Here is a 19,476-nt window from a genome sequence, read left to right as displayed (position 1 = left end):
GGAGAAGACGGGCTGGGGAGACAGGAGGAGAAGACGGGCTGGGGAGACAGGAGGAGAAGACGGGCTGGGGAGATGGGAGGAGAAGACGGGCTGGGGAGACGGGAGGAGCAGATGGGCTGGGGAGATATAAAGAGGTCAGAATGGAAAGAAAAAGGAGAAAGTCTTGGAAGACACTGTACATGGACAAGCAAGGAAGGTAAATAAATGAGGCAGAAAGGGGAGAAAGATTTGTAGACAGGCTACAAATATTCTGTGGATAAAGGTCAGGAATAGGACAGAGAGGGATGAGACAAGCAGGAGGAAGAGAGACAGGATGAGCAGGCATGGTAGAAAGGCAGATAAAACAGAAGGGCAAATAAGACACAGGAGGCAAATAAAGAATACAGGCAGGGGAGATAGAAGAGACAGGAATGGGAAAGGAGATACACATGCTGGGAAGACAGTAAAAGCACACAAGCAGATGTCAGTGTTTTTCTCCAGTCACCTGAGGACATAGTTGGACTCCTCAGAGATCAACTCTGTTCTACAGCTGCTCATGGAAGACACTATGGGAGCACACACAAGACAGAGACTTCTAGACAGATGTGACAGATGACTTACCTGGAGAAGTTGCTCCATGCCGGGGGGAAGCCCTTTCAATATTGGAGTGTCTACTTGATAACTTGGTGGGGCAGATGGTGCACTTGTACTCGGGGGTGCATACGGTGCAATGAGATTATAGCTTGGAGGCTCATCTTCAAGAGGGCTAGTCTGAAGTGGTGATAAATCTGCAAAGAGTTTGGAGACTCAATGTGAAATTTTGGAAACCTGAATGGTCATAAACCCGTATTCTGCAATGGTTAATGCTCTACATTCTCAGTATGTTCTGTAAAGTTATTTTCTTATTGTGCCATCAAAGTGAAACCTTCCATATGTCAATGGTGTCCAGTACTTAAAAAAGACTTATTCTTCTGTGCTGGGTCCTCACATGACCAAACCTTCTTCTATTTAGATCAATTTACTCTGTAAAATAGATAAGAATCTTCTGTCCCTAATAACAATTATATTAGATAGACCTCTCCAGGTCCTTCCATAAAATGGACATCTCTCGGTCCTTCTACAAGATTGACATCTTCAATCCCTTCTAGAAGATGGACATTTTCAGGCCCGTCTACGAGATGGTTATTTTGAGGGACTTCTACAAGACAGACATCTCCAGGACCCTTTATAAGATGGACAACTCCAAATCCTTCTATGAGATGGACATTTCTATGTCCTTCTACGAGACAGGTATCTCCAGGCTCTTCCACGAGATATACATCTCCAGGTGTCTTCATTTGAGATTAATCTCTCTAGATTGTTCTGTTAAAATATTGTTCTGTGTTTTTATTGAAAATGTTGGTAAATACAGACAAGAAGGGTAGGAAGCTGCCTCCACAAAAAAAAAAAGAAATAAAGTCGCTATGTAGGTTCTTCTATTGCATGAATATCGTCAGGTTCTTCCATAATGTGTTCACTTTCAGGTTTTTTAACAAGATGGACGTTTCATGGTTTTCCTATGAATTAGCAATTAGAAGAAAATCAAGCTCCAACAAATACATAAGACCTAACTAGTCTACAGAAGAGCATCGTGTCCTCAAAACTTGTAACCAATGTAGACTTTCACAAATAAAGGATCATTAATAAAATCCTAAGGATTGATGCATCTATTTAATGGATTGGCAGCAACACTTCAGCCATCATTTTTATTCAGTTTAATCACCTTTCCCATAGGATGTTGGCCCCTTCAGAAGTGAAACTCACACCAAAAACCCAAGGTTTAAGCAGTCACAATCAGTATGACCCACCCGTAAATAGGGTTACTGTCACGATTCCTACCCCCAGTGTGGTAAATGGTAACTTAGTCAACCAATCAGACAGTAGGGCGTGATGAGCTGTCACTGTTGTGAGTGACAGTCCAGTCGCCCAATCTGGGGCAGGGATTGCGGGGTTTCCTACAGGTGTCACCTGTTCTAAGTGATTCCCTGGCTATTTAACTGGCTGTCTACCTCTGATTACTGCCAGTAGTAGCCTTAGCTCAGTGGTGCATGTTTGCCTTGTTCTTCAGTGTTCTGTCTCTGATCTATTTCTGTCTTACCTTGGACCTTGCCTCTCACCATCCCTTTCCCTAGCCCCTTTGTCTTGATTCGCTACCTTCCTGGAATTCTGACCTTCGGACTGTGACCTGGCTACACCTTTGCCTTACCTCTTTTGTTTATGATGAGCCCTTTTGGTATCTGACCCCGGTCCTCTTGACTACTGTATAGTGCATAATAGGCTCTTAACCAACTCATGACTTGTCCACGAGTACTGACTAGCGTGATAGTTACAAGTACTTTAACACCTATATAAAGTGGGTACGGAAAGTATTCAGACCCCTTTAAATATTTCACTCTTTGTTTCATTGCAGCCATTTAGTAAATTTAAAAAAAGTTATTTTTTTTTTCTCATTAATGTACACTCTGCACCCCATCTTGACTGAAAAAAAAACAGAAATGTAGAAATTTTAGCAAATTTAATAAAAAAGAAAAACTGAAATATCACATGGTCATAAGTATTCAGCCCCTTTGCTCAGACACTCATATATAAGTCACATGCTGTCCATTTCCTTGTGATCCTCCTTGAGATGGTTCTACTCCTTCATTGGAATCCAGCTGTGTGTAATTAAACTGATAGGACTTGATTTGGGAAGGCGCACGCCTGTCTATATAAGACCTCACAGCTCACAGTGCATGTCAGACCAAATGAGAATCATGAGGTCAAAGGAACTGACCAAGGAGCTCAGAGACAGAATTGTGGCAAGGCACAGATCTGGCCAAGGTGACAACAGAATTTCTGCAGGACTCAAGGTTCCTAAGAGCACAGTGGCCTCCATAATCCTTAAATGGAAGAAGTTTGGGACCATCAGAAGTCTTCCTAGACCTGGCAATCCAGCCAAACTGAGCAATCAGGGGAGAAGATCCTTGGTGAGAGGTAAAGAAGAACCCCAAGATCACTGTGTCTGATGTTGTGATAGGCAATTCAGTATCACAATGGACATAGCGGTCAGAGCACATACAGTGATCTGACAATAACACAAAATAATAGAACGAGCTCTGAGACGTGGGAACTCTGCAGACCGCAATCCCTAATCCTCTCCAAACAACACTAGATGCAGCCGTGGATTGCGCCTAACTCTGCCTATGCAACTCGGCACAGCCTGAGAAACTAACTAGCCTGAAGATAGAAAATAAGCCTACCTTGCCTCAGAGAAATACCCCAAAGGAAAAGGCAGCCCCCCACATATAATGACTGTGAGTTAAGATGAAAAGACAAACGTAGGGATGAAATAGATTCAGCAAAGTGAGGCCCGACTTTCTTAACAGAGCAAGGATAGGAAAGATAACTTTGCGGTCTACACAAAACCCTAAAGAAAACCACGCAAAGGGGGCAAAAAGACCCTCCGTACCGAACTAACGGCACGGAGGTACACCCTTTGCGTCCCAGAGCTTCCAGCAAAACAATTAGACAAGCTGGACAGAAAAAATAGCAAACAAATAGCAAAGAAGAACTTAGCTATGCAGAGCAGCAGGCCACAGGAATGATCCAGGGAAAAACAAGTCCAACACTGGAACATTGTCAGGAAGCATGGATCAAAGCATTAGGTGGAGTTAAGTAGAGAAGCACCTAACGACCTCACCAGATCACCTGAGGGAGGAAACTCAGAAGCTGCAGTACCACTTTCCTCCACAAACGGAAGCTCCCAGAGAGAATCAGGCGAAGTACCACTTGTGACCACAGGAGGGAGCTCTGCCACAGAATTCACAACAGTCTGAGCTCCAGAGATGCAGTAGAGAGATGGGAGAAAGTTCCACAAAGTCAACTATCACTGCAGCCTCCACTAGTCGGGCCTTTATGGCAGAGTGGCCCGACAGAAGCCTCTTCTCAGTGCAAGACATATGAAAGCCGCATAGAGTTTGCTAAAAAAAAACACATGAAGGACTCCCAGACTATGAGAAATAAATTCTCTGGTCTGATGAGAAGAAGATAGACCTTTTTGGTGATAATTCTAAGCGGTATGTGTGGAGAAAACCAGGCCCTGCTCATCACCTGTCCAATACAATCCCAACAGTGAAACATGGTGGTGGCAGCATCATGCTATGGGGGTGTTTGTCAGCTGCAGGGACAGGACAACTGGTCGTCATTGAAGGAAACATGAATGCGGCCAAGTACAGAGATATCCTGGATGAAAACCTCTTCCAGAGTGCTCTGGACTTCGGACTTTCCTGAAGGTTCACCTTCCTACAAGACAATGACCCTAAGCACACAGCTAAAATAACAAAGGAGCGGCTTCAGAACAACCCTGTGACCATTCCTGACCGGCCCAGCCAGAGCCCTGAACTAAACCCAATGGAGCATCTCTGGAGAGACCTTAAAATGGCGTCCACCAACGTTCACCATCCAACCTCACGGTACTGGAGAGGATCTGCAAGGAAAAATGGCCGAGGATCCCCAAATCCAGGGGGGGAAAACTTGTGGCATAATTCCCAAGAAGACTCATGGCTGTACTAGCTCAAAAGGGGCTTCTACTCAATACTGAGCAAAGGGGCTGAAGACTTATGACCATGTGAGATTTCAGTTTTTCTTTTTTAATAAATTGGCAAAAAATAATTACATTTCTGTTTATGAGAAAAAAATTAACTTTTTTGAATTTACCAAATGGCTGCGATGAAACAAAGAGTGAAAAATGTAAAGGGGTCTGAATACTTTCCGTACCCACTGAAGGCAATTGTATAAGTCAAACAGACACCTGTTGGGAACGTTTACTCTCCATTGATTAATCTTTCTGTTGAGACATACAGTGGGGCAAAAAAGTATTTAGTCAGTCAGCAATAGTGCAAGTTCCACCACTTAAAAAGATGAAGAGGCGTCTGTAATTTACATGATAGGTAGACCTCAACTATGGGAGACAAACTGAGAAAAAAAAATCCAGAAAATCACATTGTCTGTTTTTTTAACAATTTATTTGCATATTATGGTGGAAAATAAGTATTTGGTCAGAAACAAACAATCAAGATTTCTGGCTCTTACAGACCTGTAACTTCTTCTTTAAGAGTCTCCTCTTTCCTCCACTCATTACCTGTAGTAATGGCTCCTGTTTAAACTTGTTATCAGTATAAAAGACACCTGTGCACACCCTCAAACAGTCTGACTCCAAACTCCACTATGGTGAAGACCAAAGAGCTGTCAAAGGACACCAGAAACAAAATTGTAGCCCTGCACCAGGCTGGGAAGACTGAATCTGCAATAGCCAACCAGCTTGGAGTGAAGAAATCAACAGTGGGAGCAATAATTAGAAAATGGAAGACATACAAGACCACTGATAATCTCCCTCGATCTGGGGCTCCACGCAAAATCCCACCCCGTGGGGTCAGAATGATCACAAGAACGGTGAGCAAAAATCCCAGAACCACGCGGGGGGACCTAGTGAATGAACTGCAGAGAGCTGGGACCAATGTAACAAGGCCTACCATAAGTAACACACTACGCCACCATGGACTCAGATCCTGCAGTGCCAGACGTGTCCCACTGCTTAAGCCAGTACATGTCTGAAGTTTGCTAGAGAGCATTTGGATGATCCAGAGGAGTTTTGGGAGAATGTCCTATGGTCTGATGAAACCAAACTGGAACTGTTTGGTAGAAACACAACTTGTCGTGTTTGGAGGAAAAAGAATACTGAGTTGCATCCATCAAACACCATACCTACTGTAAAGCATGGTGGTGGAAACATCATGCTTTGGGGCTGTTTCTCTGCAAAGGGGCCAGGACGACTGATCCGGATACATGAAAGAATGAATGGGGCCATGTATCGTGAGATTTTGATTGCAAACCTCCTTCCATCAGCAAGGGCATTGAAGATGAAACGTGGATGGGTCTTTCAACATGACAATGATCCAAAGCACACCGCCAGGGCAACGAAGGAGTGGCTTCGTAAGAAGCATTTCAAGGTCCTGGAGTGGCCTAGCCAGTCTCCAGATCTCAACCCTATAGAAAACCTTTGGAGGGAGTTGAAAGTCCGTGTTGCCAAGCGAAAAGCCAAAAACATCACTGCTCTAGAGGAGATCTGCATGGAGGAATGGGCCAACATACCAACAACAGTGTGTGGCAACCTTGGGAAGACTTACAGAAAACGTTTGACCTCTGTCATTGCCAACAAAGGATATATTACAAAGTATTGAGATGAAATTTTGTTTCTGACCAAATACTTATTTTCCACCATAATATGCAAATAAATTGTTAAAAAAACAGACAATGTGATTTTCTGGATTTTGTTTTTCTCAGTTTGTCTCCCATAGTTGAGGTCTACCTATGATGTAAATTACAGACGCCTCTCATCTTTTTAAGTGGTGGAACTTGCACTATTGCTGACTGACTAAATACTTTTTTGCCCCACTGTATATTACACAAGGCACCATCATCCGATTTTTATATTTCTACGAGTTGCTATCAGGTTCTTCCATGAGATGGTCACCTCCAGGTTCTTTCATAAGAGGAACATCTCCACTTTCTGTTATAAAATGGACACCTCCAGTTTCGGCCATGAGATGGATGCCTCTAGGCTCTTCCATGAGCTGGATATCTTCACTTTTTGCTCTAATATTGTTGTCTGCAGTTTCTTTTATGAGATGAATATCTCCAGGTTACCCAATAGGAAGAACATCTCCAGTTTCACCTAAACGACCTTTACTCCTTTACACTTTGCATTAGTCAAGAAGACGATGACAGGTCTTTGTGGGATTAGGCGAGCAGATGAGTAGATGTCAATGCACAATTCTGTACAATCAACGTGATCTCATTGATGTAATTATTGTCCCTTCACAACGTTCTCCTGATGAAAGCTGTGGATTCAGCTTTATCCAGCCGTTATTGCGGGGGTCCGCTCCCAAGCTGCCCTACTATTGACCAGGCCTGATTTTCTTGTAGGCTACAAGGATTCCAGATCAGTAGAGCAATTACTGATGAGATCCCCAGATGGACACTTGGGGTACGACGTAGAGTATCAGGGTGATCATGTCTAATCATATAATCTACTGTCAGGACACAGGGGTGAATGTAAGACCAGGGGCTCGTAAGAAAATTACCTTTGAACGACATGGGCAGGAGGCACAAGACACCGGATCCAAATGTCTAAAAACACAAAAGACAAAGTGATAGAAAGACTTGTAGGATGGCTAGTATGGAGTAATAATGGGGATAAATGGAGTAATCATGGGGGGTATATGAAGTAATAATGGGGGTATATGGAGTAATAATGGGGTATATGGAGTAATAATGGGGGAATGAGGAGTAATAATGGGGGGTATATGGAGTAATAATGGGGTATATGGAGTAATAATGGGGGAATGAGGAGTAATAATGGGGGGTATATGGAGTAATAATGGGGGTATATAGAGTAATAATGGGGTAATATGGAGTAATAATGGGGGTAATATGGAGTAATAATGGGGATAATATGTAGTAATAATGGGGGTAATATGGAGTAATAATGGGGGTAATATGGAGTAATAATGGGGATAATATGTAGTAATAATGGGGGTAATATGGAGTAATAATGGGGGTAATATGGAGTAATAATGGGTGTATATACAGTCATGGCCAAAAGTTTTGAGAATGAGACAAATATTAATTTTTCCAAAGTCTACTGCTTCATTTTTTCTAATGGCAATTTGCATATACTCCTGAATGTTAGAGTGATCAGCTTAACAGCAATTACTGTACTTGCAAAGTCAATATTTACCCAGAAAATGAACTTTAACCCCCAAAACACATTTCAACATCATTGCAGTCCTGCCTTAAAAGGAGCAGCTAACGTTGTTTTAGTGATTGATCCATTAACACAGGTGTGGGTGTTGATGAGGACAGGGCTGGCGATCAATCAGTCATGATTAAGTAAGAATGACATCACTGGACACTTTAAAAGGAGGCTGGTGCTTGGTATCATTGTTTCTCTTCAGTTAACCATGGTTATCTCTAAAGAAACACGTGCAGCCATCATTGCACTGCACAAAAATGGCCTAACAGGGAAGAGTATCGCAGCTACAAAGATTGCACCTCAGTCAACAATCTATCGCATCATCAAGAACTTCAAGGAGAGAGTTTCCATTGTTGTCAAAAAGGCTCCAGGGCGCCCAAGAAAGACCAGCAAGCGCCAGGATCGGATCTTCAAACTGTTTCAGCTGCGGGATCGGACTACCAGCAGTGCCGAGCTTGCTCAGGAATGGCAGCAGGCTGGTGTGAGTGCTTCTGCACGCACTGTGAGACTGCGGAGACTCTTTGAGCAAGGCCTGGTTTCAAGGAGGGCAGCAAAGAAGCCACTTCTCTCCAGAAAAAATATCAGGGACCGACTGATATTCTGCAAAAGGTACAGGGAGTGGACTGGTGAGGACTGGGGCAAAGTCATTTTCTCTGATGAATACCCTTTTCGATTGTTTGGGACATCTGGAAAACAGCTTATTCGGAGAAGAAGAGGTGAGCGCTACCACCAGTCTTGTCTCATGCCAACTGTAAAGCATCCTGAAACCATTCATAAGTGGGGTTGCTTCTCAGCCAAGGGAATCGGCCTAAAAACACAGCCATGAATAAAGAATGGTACCAGAATATCCTCCAAGAGCAACTTCTCCCAACCGTCCAAAAGCAGTTTGGCGCCCAAAAATGCCTTTTCCAGCATGATGGAGCACCTTGCCATAAAGCAAAGGTGATAACTAAATGGCTCATGGAACAAAACATAGAGATTTTGGGTCCATGGCCTGGAAACTCCCCAGATCTTAATCCCATTGAGAACTTGTGGTCAATCATCAAGAGACGGGTGGACAAACAAAAACCAACAAATTCTGACAAAATGCAAGCATTGATTATGCAAGAATGGACTGCTATCAGTCAGGATTTGGTCCAGACGTTGATTGAGAGCCTGCCAGGGAGAATTGCAGAGGTCTTGAAGAAGAAGGGTCAACACTGCAAATATTGACTTGCTGCAGTAACTCATTCTAACTGTCAATATAACCTATTGGTGCTCATAACATGATTGCAATTATATTTCTGTACTAGCTGAAGAGCCCGGCGTTGCCTGGGCATAGTAAATATCTGTGGTTAGTTATAGCACCTCACTTTTCTTATTTTCCCATCACGCCTCTCATTTTCCCAATCACATCTCTCATTTTCTCCCTCACATCTCTCATTTTCTCCCTCACTCCTCTCATTGCCCCCTAACACTTGTCATTTCGACCTCACATCTGTCATTTTCCGATCACTCCACTATTTTCCCTCACTCCTCTCATTTTGCACTCACAACTTTTCATTTTCACCTCACACCTCTCATTTTCACCTCAGTATACAGTATACATGTTTGTCATCTCCCTTATATATAGTATACACCTGTATGTCATCTCCTGTATATAGTATATACTTGTATGTCATCTCCCCTGTATATAGTATATACCTGCTGTGTGTCATCTCCCCTGTATATAGTATATACCTGTATGTCATCTCCTCCTATATATAGTATATACCTGTATGTCATCTCCTTCTATATATAGTATATACCTATATGTCATCTCCTCCTTTACATAGTATATACCTGTGTGTTATCTCCCCTGTATATAGTATATATCTGTGTGTCATCTCCTCCTGTATATAGTATATACCTGTATGTCATCTTCTATATATAGCATATACCTGTATGTCATCTCTGTTATGACCTGGTGGTTAGGAGCACCAGGAATGACCTGATGGTTAAACTCACAGGACAAGCTCTGGGAAGTGGGAACTTTGCTGACCGCAATCCCTAATCCTATCACACAACTAGAAATAGCCGTGGAGCGTACCTAACAGGCCTAGACGCCTCGGCACAGCCTTAAGAACTAGCTAGCCCTAGAGATAGAAAATAAAGCCTACCTTGCCTCAGAGAAATTTCCCCAAAGGAAAAGGCAGCCCCCCACAAATATTAACTGTGAGTTAAGATGAAAGTCACAAACACAGAAATGAAACAGATTTAGCAAAGGGAGGCCAGACTAACTAAATAGACAGAGGATAGGAAAGGTATCTTTGCGGTCAGCACAAAACTACAAAAGACCACGCAGAGTGTGCAAAAAGACCCCCGCACCGACTCACGGTGCGGAGGCGCCACCCTGCATCCCAGAGCTTCCAGCTAGCAAGACAAAATCATGAAAGCAAGCTGGACTAGAAAACCATGAGCAGAAAATAACAAACGGGGACTTAGCTTCTTGCAGGAAGAGACTGGTCTCCAGAAGGTCCAAGAGCGAACTGAACCAGCACAGGAACATTGACAGCTGGCCTGGAGTAACAATCTGAGTGGAGTTAAATAGAGCAGCCAACCAAAGGATAAACCACGTCACCTGTGTAAGGAACCTCAGAAGCAGCAGCTTCACTCACAGCCACCAGAGGGAGTCCATGGACAGAACTCGCCGAAGTACCATTCACGACCACAGGAGGGAGTTCGACAACAGAATTCACAACACATCTCCTCCTGTATATAGTATATACCTGTAGGTCATCTGCTCCTGTATATAGTATACACCTGTGTGTCATCTCCTCCTGTATATAGTATATACCTGTATGTCATCTCCTCCTGTATATAGTATGTACCTGTATGTCATCTCCTCCTCTATATAGTATATACCTGTGTGTCATCTCTCCTGTATATAGTATATACCTGTGTGTCATCTCCTCCTGTATATAGTATGTACCTGTGTGTCATCTCTCCTGTATATAGTATATACCTGTGTGTCATCTCCTCCTGTATATAGTATATACCTGTATGTCATCTCCTCCTGTATATAGTATGTACCTGTATGTCATCTCCTCCTCTATATAGTATATACCTGTGTGTCATCTCTCCTGTATATAGTATATACCTGTGTGTCATCTCCTCCTGTATATAGTATGTACCTGTGTGTCATCTCTCCTGTATATAGTATATATCTGTGTGTCATCTCCCCTGCATATAGTGTTGTGAATTCTGTTATCGAACTCCCTCCTGTGGTCATGAATGGTACTTCGGCGAGTTCTGTCCATGGACTCCCTCTGGTGGCTGTGAGTGGAGCTGCTGGTTCTGAGGTTCCTTCCACAGGTGACCTAGTTTAGTCTTAGGCTGGCTGCTCTATTTAACTCCACTCTGATCGTTACTCCATGCCAGCTGTCAATGTTCTTGTACTGGTTCAGTTCGCTCTTGGATCTTTCTGGTGACCTGTCTACTCCAGCAGAAGCTAAGTCCCTGCTAGTTATTATTTGTTCATTGTTTCCTTGTCCAACTTGCTTTCATGATTTTGCCTTGCTAGTTGGAAGCTCTGGGATGCAGAGTGGCACCTCTGCACCGTGAGTCGGTGCGGGGGTCTTTTTGCAAACTCTGCGTGGTCTTTTGTAGTTTTTTGTGCTGACCGCAAAGATACCTTTCCTATCCTCTGTCTATTTAGTTAGTCTGGCCTCCCTTTGCTAAAACCTGTTTCATTTCTGTGTTTGTGACTTTCATCTTAACTCACAGTTAATATTTGTGGGGGGCTGCCTTTTCCTTTGGGGAAATTTCTCTGAGGCAAGGTAGGCTTTATTTTCTATCTCTAGGGCTAGCTAGTTCTTAGGCTGTGACAAGGCGTCTAGGCCATGTCAGGTACACTCCACGGCTATTTCTAGTGTGTGTGATAGGATTAGGGATTGCGGTCAGCAGAGTTCCCACTTCCCAGAGCTTGTCCTGTATCGGTTTAACCATCAGGTCCTTTCGGGTGCTCCTAACCACCAGGTCCATAACAGTACAGCTGGCCCAAAAGTGTTAATGCATCTCAATAGAGGGATAAGAGAAGTTCTGAGACCATTTTTTTTTCTCTGCAGTGTGTTTTGTCTTTCTTTTCCCCTTAATCTCTGGGTGGTTCAGGACACAGGTGTAGATATGGACATTCAAGGTCTGTCCTCTTGTGTGGATCATCTCACTGCAAGGGTACAAAGCATTCAAGATTTTGTAGTTCGGAATCCGATGTTAGAACCTAGAATTCCAATTCCTGATTTGTTTTCTGGGGATAGATCTAGGTTTCTGAATTTCAAAAATAATTGTAAACTGTTTCTTGCTTTGAAACCCCGCTCCTCTGGCGATCCCGTTCAACAAGTGAAAATTATTATTTCTTTCTTGCGTGGCGACCCTCTTGCGCCAGGAGATCCTGCATTGCGTGATGTTGATGCGTTTTTTCTGGCGCTTGGATTGCTTTATGATGAACCACATTCAGTGGATCAGGCAGAGAAAATCTTGCTGGCTTTGTGTCAGGGTCAGGATGAAGCGGAGGTATATTGTCAGAAATATAGAAAGTGGTATGTGCTTACTCAGTGGAATGAGTGTGCCCTGGTGGCAATTTTCAGAAAGGGTCTTTCTGAAGCCCTTAAGGATGTCATGGTGGGATTTCCCACGCCTGCTGGTCTGAATGAGTCTATGTCCTTGGCCATTCAGATAGATGGGCGTTTGCGTGAGCGCAAAGCTGTGCACCATTTGGCGGTACTCTCTGAGCATAGGCCTGAGCCCATGCAATGCGATAGGACTTTGACCAGAGCTGAACGGCAAGAACACAGACGTCAGAATGGGCTGTGTTTTTACTGTGGTGACTCCACTCATGCTATTTCCAATTGTCCTAAGCGCACTAAGCGGTTCGCTAGGTCTGCCACCATTGGTACTGTACAGTCTAAATTTCTTTTGTCCGTTACTCTGATTTGCTCTTTGTCGTCCTATTCTGTTATGGCATTTGTGGATTCAGGCGCTGCCCTGAATTTGATGGACTTGGAGTTTGCCAGGCGCTGTGGTTTTTTCTTGGAGCCCTTGCAGTATCCTATTCCATTGAGAGGAATTGATGCTACGCCTTTGGCCAAGAATAAGCCTCAGTACTGGACTCAATTGACCATGCGCATGGCTCCTGCACATCAGGAGGATATTCGCTTTTTGGTGTTGCATAATCTGCATGATGTGGTTGTTTTGGGGTTGCCATGGCTACAGGTCCATAATCCAGTATTGGATTGGAAATCTATGTCTGTGTCCAGCTGGGGTTGTCAGGGGGTACATGGTGATGTTCCATTGCTGTCTATTTCGCCTTCCACTCCTTCTGAAGTCCCTGAGTTTTTGTCGGATTACCGGGATGTATTTGATGAGCCCAAATCCGGTGCCCTACTTCCTCATAGGGATTGTGATTGTGCTATTAATTTGATTCCTGGTAGTAAGTTTCCTAAGGGTCGACTGTTCAATTTATCTGTGCCAGAACACGCCGCTATGCGGAGTTATATAAAGGAGTCCTTGGAGAAAGGTCATATTCGTCCGTCGTCTTCACCATTGGGAGCAGGGTTCTTTTTTGTGGCCAAGAAGGATGGCTCTTTGAGACCTTGTATTGATTACCGCCTTCTTAATAAGATCACGGTCAAATTTCAGTACCCTTTGCCGCTACTGTCTGATTTGTTTGCTCGGATTAAGGGGGCTAGTTGGTTCACCAAGATAGATCTCCGAGGGGCGTATAATCTTGTGCGTATTAAACAGGGCGATGAATGGAAAACAGCATTTAATACACCCGAGGGCCATTTTGAGTACCTGGTGATGCCATTCGGGCTTTCTAATGCTCCATCTGTGTTTCAGTCCTTTATGCATGACATCTTCCGAAAGTACCTGGATAGATTCATGATTGTATATTTGGATGATATTTTGGTCTTTTCAGATGATTGGGAGTCTCATGTGAAGCAGGTTAGAATGGTGTTCCAGGTCCTTCGTGCGAATTCCTTGTTTGTGAAGGGGTCTAAATGTCTCTTTGGGGTTCAGAAGGTTTCATTTTTGGGTTTCGTTTTTTCCCCTTCTACTATCGAGATGGACCCTGTTAAAGTTCAGGCCATTTATGATTGGACTCAGCCTACATCTGTGAAGAGCCTGCAGAAGTTCCTGGGCTTTGCTAATTTTTACCGTCGCTTCATCGCTAATTTTTCTAGTGTTGTTAAACCGTTGACTGATTTGACCAAGAAAGGTGCTGATGTGGTCAATTGGTCCTCTGCGGCCGTTGAGGCCTTTCAGGAGTTGAAGCGTTGTTTTTCTTCTGCCCCTGTGTTGTGTCAGCCAGATGTTTCGCTCCCGTTTCAGGTCGAGGTTGATGCTTCTGAGATTGGAGCAGGGGCTGTTTTGTCTCAAAGAAGTTCGGATGGCTCGGTGATGAAACCATGTGCTTTCTTTTCTAGAAAGTTCTCACCTGCTGAGCGCAATTATGATGTTGGCAATCGAGAGTTGTTGGCTATGAAGTGGGCATTCGAGGAGTGGCGACATTGGCTTGAAGGAGCCAAGCATCGCGTGGTGGTCTTGACGGATCACAAGAATTTGACTTATCTCGAGTCTGCCAAACGGTTGAATCCTAGACAGGCTCGACGGTCGCTGTTTTTCTCCCGTTTCGATTTTGTGGTTTCATACCTTCTGGGCTCTAAGAATGTGAAGGCTGATGCCCTTTCAAGGAGCTTTGTGCCTGACTCTCCGGATGTTCCTGAGCCGGCTGGTATTCTCAAAGAGGGGGTAATTTTGTCTGCCATTTCCCCTGATTTGTGGCGGGTGCTGCAGAAGTTTTAGGCTGATAGACCTGACCGTTGTCCAGCGGAGAAACTGTTTTGTCCCTGATAGATGGATTAGTAGTTATCTCTGAGGTTCATTGTTCGGTGTAAGCTGGTCATCCTGGAATCTTTGGTACCAGAGATTTGGTGGCTAGATCCTTTTGGTGGCCTTCCTTGTCACGGGATGTGCGTTCTTTTGTGCAGTCCTGTGGGATTTGTGCTCGGGCTAAGCCCTGCTTTTCTCCTGCCAGTGGGTTGCTTTTGCCCTTGCCTGTCCCGAAGAGGCCCTGGACGCATATTTCCATGGATTTTATTTCAGATCTCCCTGTCTCTCAAAGGATGTCGGTCATCTGGGTGGTTTGTGATCGCTTCTCTAAGATGGTCCATTTGGTACCCTTGTCTAAATTGCCTTCCTCCTCCGATTTGGTGCCATTGTTTTTCCAGCATGTGGTTCGTTTGCATGGCATTCCGGAGAACATCGTCTCGGACAGAGGTTCCCAGTTTGTTTCAAGGTTTTGGCGGTCCTTTTGTGCTAAGATGGGCATTGATTTGTCTTTTTCTTCGGCCTTCCATCCTCAGACAAATGGCCAAACCGAACGAACCAATCAGACTTTGGAAACATATCTGAGATGTTTTGTTTCTGCTGATCAGGATGATTGGGTGTCCTTCTTGCCTTTGGCTGAGTTCGCCCTTAATAATCGGGCCAGCTCGGCTACTTTGGTTTCGCCTTTTTTCTGTAATTCTGGTTTCCATCCTCGTTTTTCTTCAGGGCAGGTTGGGCCTTCGGACTGTCCTGGTGTAGATTCTGTGGTGGACAGGTTGCAGCAAATTTGGACTCACGTAGTGGACAATTTGACATTGTCCCAGGAGAAGGCTCAACGTTTCGCTAACCACCGTCGCTGTGTTGGTCCCCGACTTCGTGCTGGGGATTTGGTTTGGTTGTCGTCTCGTTATGTTCCTATGAAGGTTTCCCCTCCTAAATTTAAGCCTCGTTTCATTGGCCCTTATAAGATTTCTGAAGTTCTAAATCCTGTGTCATTTCGTTTGGCCCTTCCAGCTTCTTTTGCCATCCATAATGTGTTCCATAGGTCGTTGTTGCGGAGATATGTGGCGCCTATGGTTCCCTCCGTTGACCCTCCTGCCCCGGTGTTGGTCGAGGGGGAGTTGGAGTATGTGGTGGAGAAGATTTTGGATTCTCGTATTTCGAGACGGAAACTCCAGTACCTGGTCAAGTGGAAGGGTTATGGTCAAGAAGATAATTCCTGGGTTGTTGCCTCTGATGTTCATGCTGCCGATCTGGTTCGTGCCTTTCATTTGGCTCGTCCTGATCGGCCTGGGGGTTCTGGTGAGAGTTCGGTGACCCCTCCTCAAGGGGGGGGGGTACTGTTGTGAATTCTGTTATCGAACTCACTCCTGTGGTCATGAATGGTACTTCGGCGAGTTCTGTCCATGGACTCCCTCTGGTGGCTGTGAGTGGAGTTGCTGGTTCTGAGGTTCCTTCCACAGGTGACCTAGGTTATTCTTAGGCTGGCTTCTCTATTTAACTCCACTCAGTTCGTTACTCCATGCCAGCTGTCAATGTTCTAGTGCTTGTTCAGTTCGCTCTTGGATGTTTCTGGTGACCTGTCTCTTCCTGCAAGAAGCTAAGTCCCCGATTGTTATTTTCTGTTCATTGTTTCCTTGTCCAACTTGCTTTCATGATTTTGCCTTGCTAGTTGGAAGCTCTGGGATGCAGAGTGGCACCTCCGCACTGTGAGTCGGTGCGGGGGTCTTTTTGCACACTCTGTGTGGTCTTTTGTAGTTTTTTGTGCTGACCGCAAAGATACCTTTCCTATCCTCTGTCTATTTAGTTAGTCTGGCCTCCCTTTGCTAAAACCTGTTTCATTTCTGTGTTTGTGACTTTCTTCTTAACTCACAGTCAATATATGTGGGGGGCTGCCTTTTCCTTTGGGGAAATTTCTCTGAGGCAAGGTAGGCTTTATTTTCTATCTCTAGGGCTAGCTAGTTCTTAGGCTGTGACGAGGCGTCTAGGCCATGTTTGGTACGCTCCACGGCTATTTCTAGTGTGTGTGATAGGATTAGGGATTGCGGTCAGCAGAGTTCCCACTTCCCAGAGTTTGTCCTGTATCGGTTTAACCATCAGGTCCTTTCGGGTGCTCCTAACCACCAGGTCCATAACAATATAGTATATACTGTGTGTCATCTCCTCCTGTATTAGACCTCGTTCACACGTTATTTGCTCAGTATTTTTACCTCAGTATTTGTAAGCTAAATTGGCAGCCTGATAAATCCCCAGCCAACAGGAAGCCCTCCCCCCTGGCAGTATATATTAGCTCACACATACACATAATAGACAGGTCATGTGACTGACAGCTGCCGTATTTCCTATATGGTACATTTGTTGCTCTTGTAGTTTGTCTGCTTATTAATCAGATTTTTATTTTTGAAGGATAATACCAGACTTGTGTGTGTTTTAGGGCGAGTTTCGCTTGTCAAGTTGTGTGTGTTGAGTTGCGTGTGGCGACATGCGTGTAGCGACTTTTGTGAGATGAGTTTGTGTGGCAACATGCGTGTAGCAACTTTTTGTGTGTCGAGTTGCATGTGACAGGTTAGTGTAGCAAGTTGTGTGCAGCAAGTTTTGCGCATGGCGAGTTTTGTGCGTGGCGAGTTTTATGTGTGGTGCCTTTTGAGTATGTGCAAGTTTTGTGTGAGGCAACTTTTGCATGTGTTGCAACTTTTGTGCATGTGGCAATTTTTCCGCGTGTGCAAGTTTTGCGTGTGGCGAGTTTTCCATGAGGTGAGTTTTGCACTTGTGGCGAGTTTTGCGTGAGCCTAGTTTTTGCATGTGGCGAGTTTTGCGCGTGGCGAGTTTTGAGCGGCGACTTTTGTGTTTCGACTTTTATGTGGCGAGGTTGGTGTATGTGTGGTGAAATGTGTGCTGAGGGTGGTATATGTGTTCAAGCATGTGGTAGTGTGTGGCGCATTTTGTGTGTGTTCATATGCCCGTGTGTGGTGAGTATCCCATGTCGGGGCCCCACCTTAGCAACTGTACGGTATATACTCTTTGGCGCCATCGCTCTCACTCTTTAAGTCCCCCTTGTTCACATCTGGCAGCTGTCAATTTGCCTCCAACACTTTTCCTTTCACTTTTCCCCATTATGTAGATAGGGGCAAAATTGTTTGGTGAATTGGAAAGCGCGGGGTTAAAATTTCACCTCACAACATAGCCTATGACGCTCTTGGGGTCCAGACGTGTGACTGTGCAAAATTTTGTGGCTGTAGCTGCGACTCCTCCAACACTTTTCCTTTCACTTTTTCAACCATTATGTAGATAGGGGCAAAATTGTTTGGTGAATTGGAAAGCGCAGGGTTAAAATTTCACCTCACAACATAGCCTATGACGCTCTCAGGGTCCAGACGTGTGACTGTGCAAAATTTTGTGGCTGTAGCTGCGACGGTGCAGATGCCAATCCCGGACATACACACATACACACACACACACACATTCAGCTTTATATATTAGATGTGATATAAACATCAGACAAACACTAATAAAAACCAGAGGGCAGCAGATCATGTGAAAATATAATTTTGGTCAGCGACGGGCACAGTCTGCCGCGAATTCGCCTCGACCAATCAGCGACGGGCACAGCGACGATGATGTCATAAAGGACGTAGAAATCCCACGTTTCTGATTCAGCGACGGGCACAGTATCGACGTAGATGTCATAATGGTTGCCATGGCGACGATGATGTCATAAAGGTTGCCTCGACCAATCAGCGAAGGGCACAGTCTGCCGCGAATTCTGGAATCATCATTGTCCATATACTACGGGGACATGCATATTCTAGAATACCCGATGCGTTAGAATCGGGCCACAATCTATGGGCCGGGTACCATGCCATACCATCCACACAGTACTGTGTATAGGGGAGCAGTGGTGACATCATACTGTGTATAGGGGAGCTGTGGGCTCATCATACTGTGTAGAGGGGAGCTCTGGGGGCATTATACTATGTATAGGGGAGCTGTGGGATCATCATATTGTGTATAGGGGAGCTCTGGGGGCATTATACTGTGTATAGGAAAGCTGTACATGTAGGCTACTTAGGGGACATTGTTAAATGTTAAGTGGGCACTTAAACATTATTCTTATAGGGGCACTCAGAGTACTGAGACCATCAAAATTGTGGTATTATTACTTTTTAGGGACATGGCATGGTAACGCATGGGTTGTCTACCATGGTCTTACCAAGGTCTTTGGAGATGGCCTTATATCCTTGGAAGTTTTCAAGCCTCCATTGTGGCCCGATTCTAACGCATCGGGTATTCTAGAATATGCATGTCCCCGTAGTATATGGACAATGATGATTCCAGAATTCACGGCACACATTGCCCGTCGCTGATTGGTCGAGGCAACCTTTATGACATCATAGTCGCCATGGCAACCATTATGACATCTACGTCGATACTGTGCCCGTCGCTGATTGGTCGAGGCGAATTTGCGGCAGACTGTGCCCGTCGCTGATTGGTCGAGGCAGCCTTTATGACATCATCGTCGCCATGCTGTGCCCTTCACTGATTGGTCGAGGCCGCCAGGCCAATGGTTACCATGGCAATGATGATGTCATAGCGGTTGCCACGGTGATGATTATGTCATATTGGTTGCCATGGCGATGATGTCATAACGGTTGCCATGGCGATGTTGATGTCATAATAGGTTGCAATGGTGACGGTTATGTCATAAAGGTTGCCATAGTGACAGTTATGTCATAATGGTTGCCATGGCGATGATGATGTCATAATGGTTGCCATGGCGATGATGTCATAATGGTTGCCATGGACATGTTGATGTCATAATG

The 19,476-nt window shown here is 44.7% G+C and overlaps 1 protein-coding gene across 1 annotated transcript in view; it reads right to left on the bottom strand.

Annotated features, from left to right (window-relative positions):
• LOC138677456 (phospholipid scramblase 2-like) overlaps positions 1-19,476 on the bottom strand; it is a 74,730-nt gene that overhangs the window by 23,409 nt on the left and 31,845 nt on the right. The window contains exons 2-3 of the mRNA XM_069767612.1: positions 7,140-7,185; positions 601-767 (exon numbers count right to left, since the gene is read on the bottom strand). Coding sequence (XP_069623713.1) covers positions 601-767; positions 7,140-7,152 — 180 coding nt within the window. The 5' untranslated portion in view covers positions 7,153-7,185. The remainder of the gene's footprint in view (positions 1-600; positions 768-7,139; positions 7,186-19,476) is intronic.

The sequence above is a fragment of the Ranitomeya imitator genome, chromosome 4 (assembly GCF_032444005.1).
Source record: "Ranitomeya imitator isolate aRanImi1 chromosome 4, aRanImi1.pri, whole genome shotgun sequence".
In the NCBI taxonomy this organism is placed as follows: domain Eukaryota; kingdom Metazoa; phylum Chordata; class Amphibia; order Anura; family Dendrobatidae; genus Ranitomeya; species Ranitomeya imitator.
This window is presented reverse-complemented; position numbering and strand designations above follow the sequence as displayed.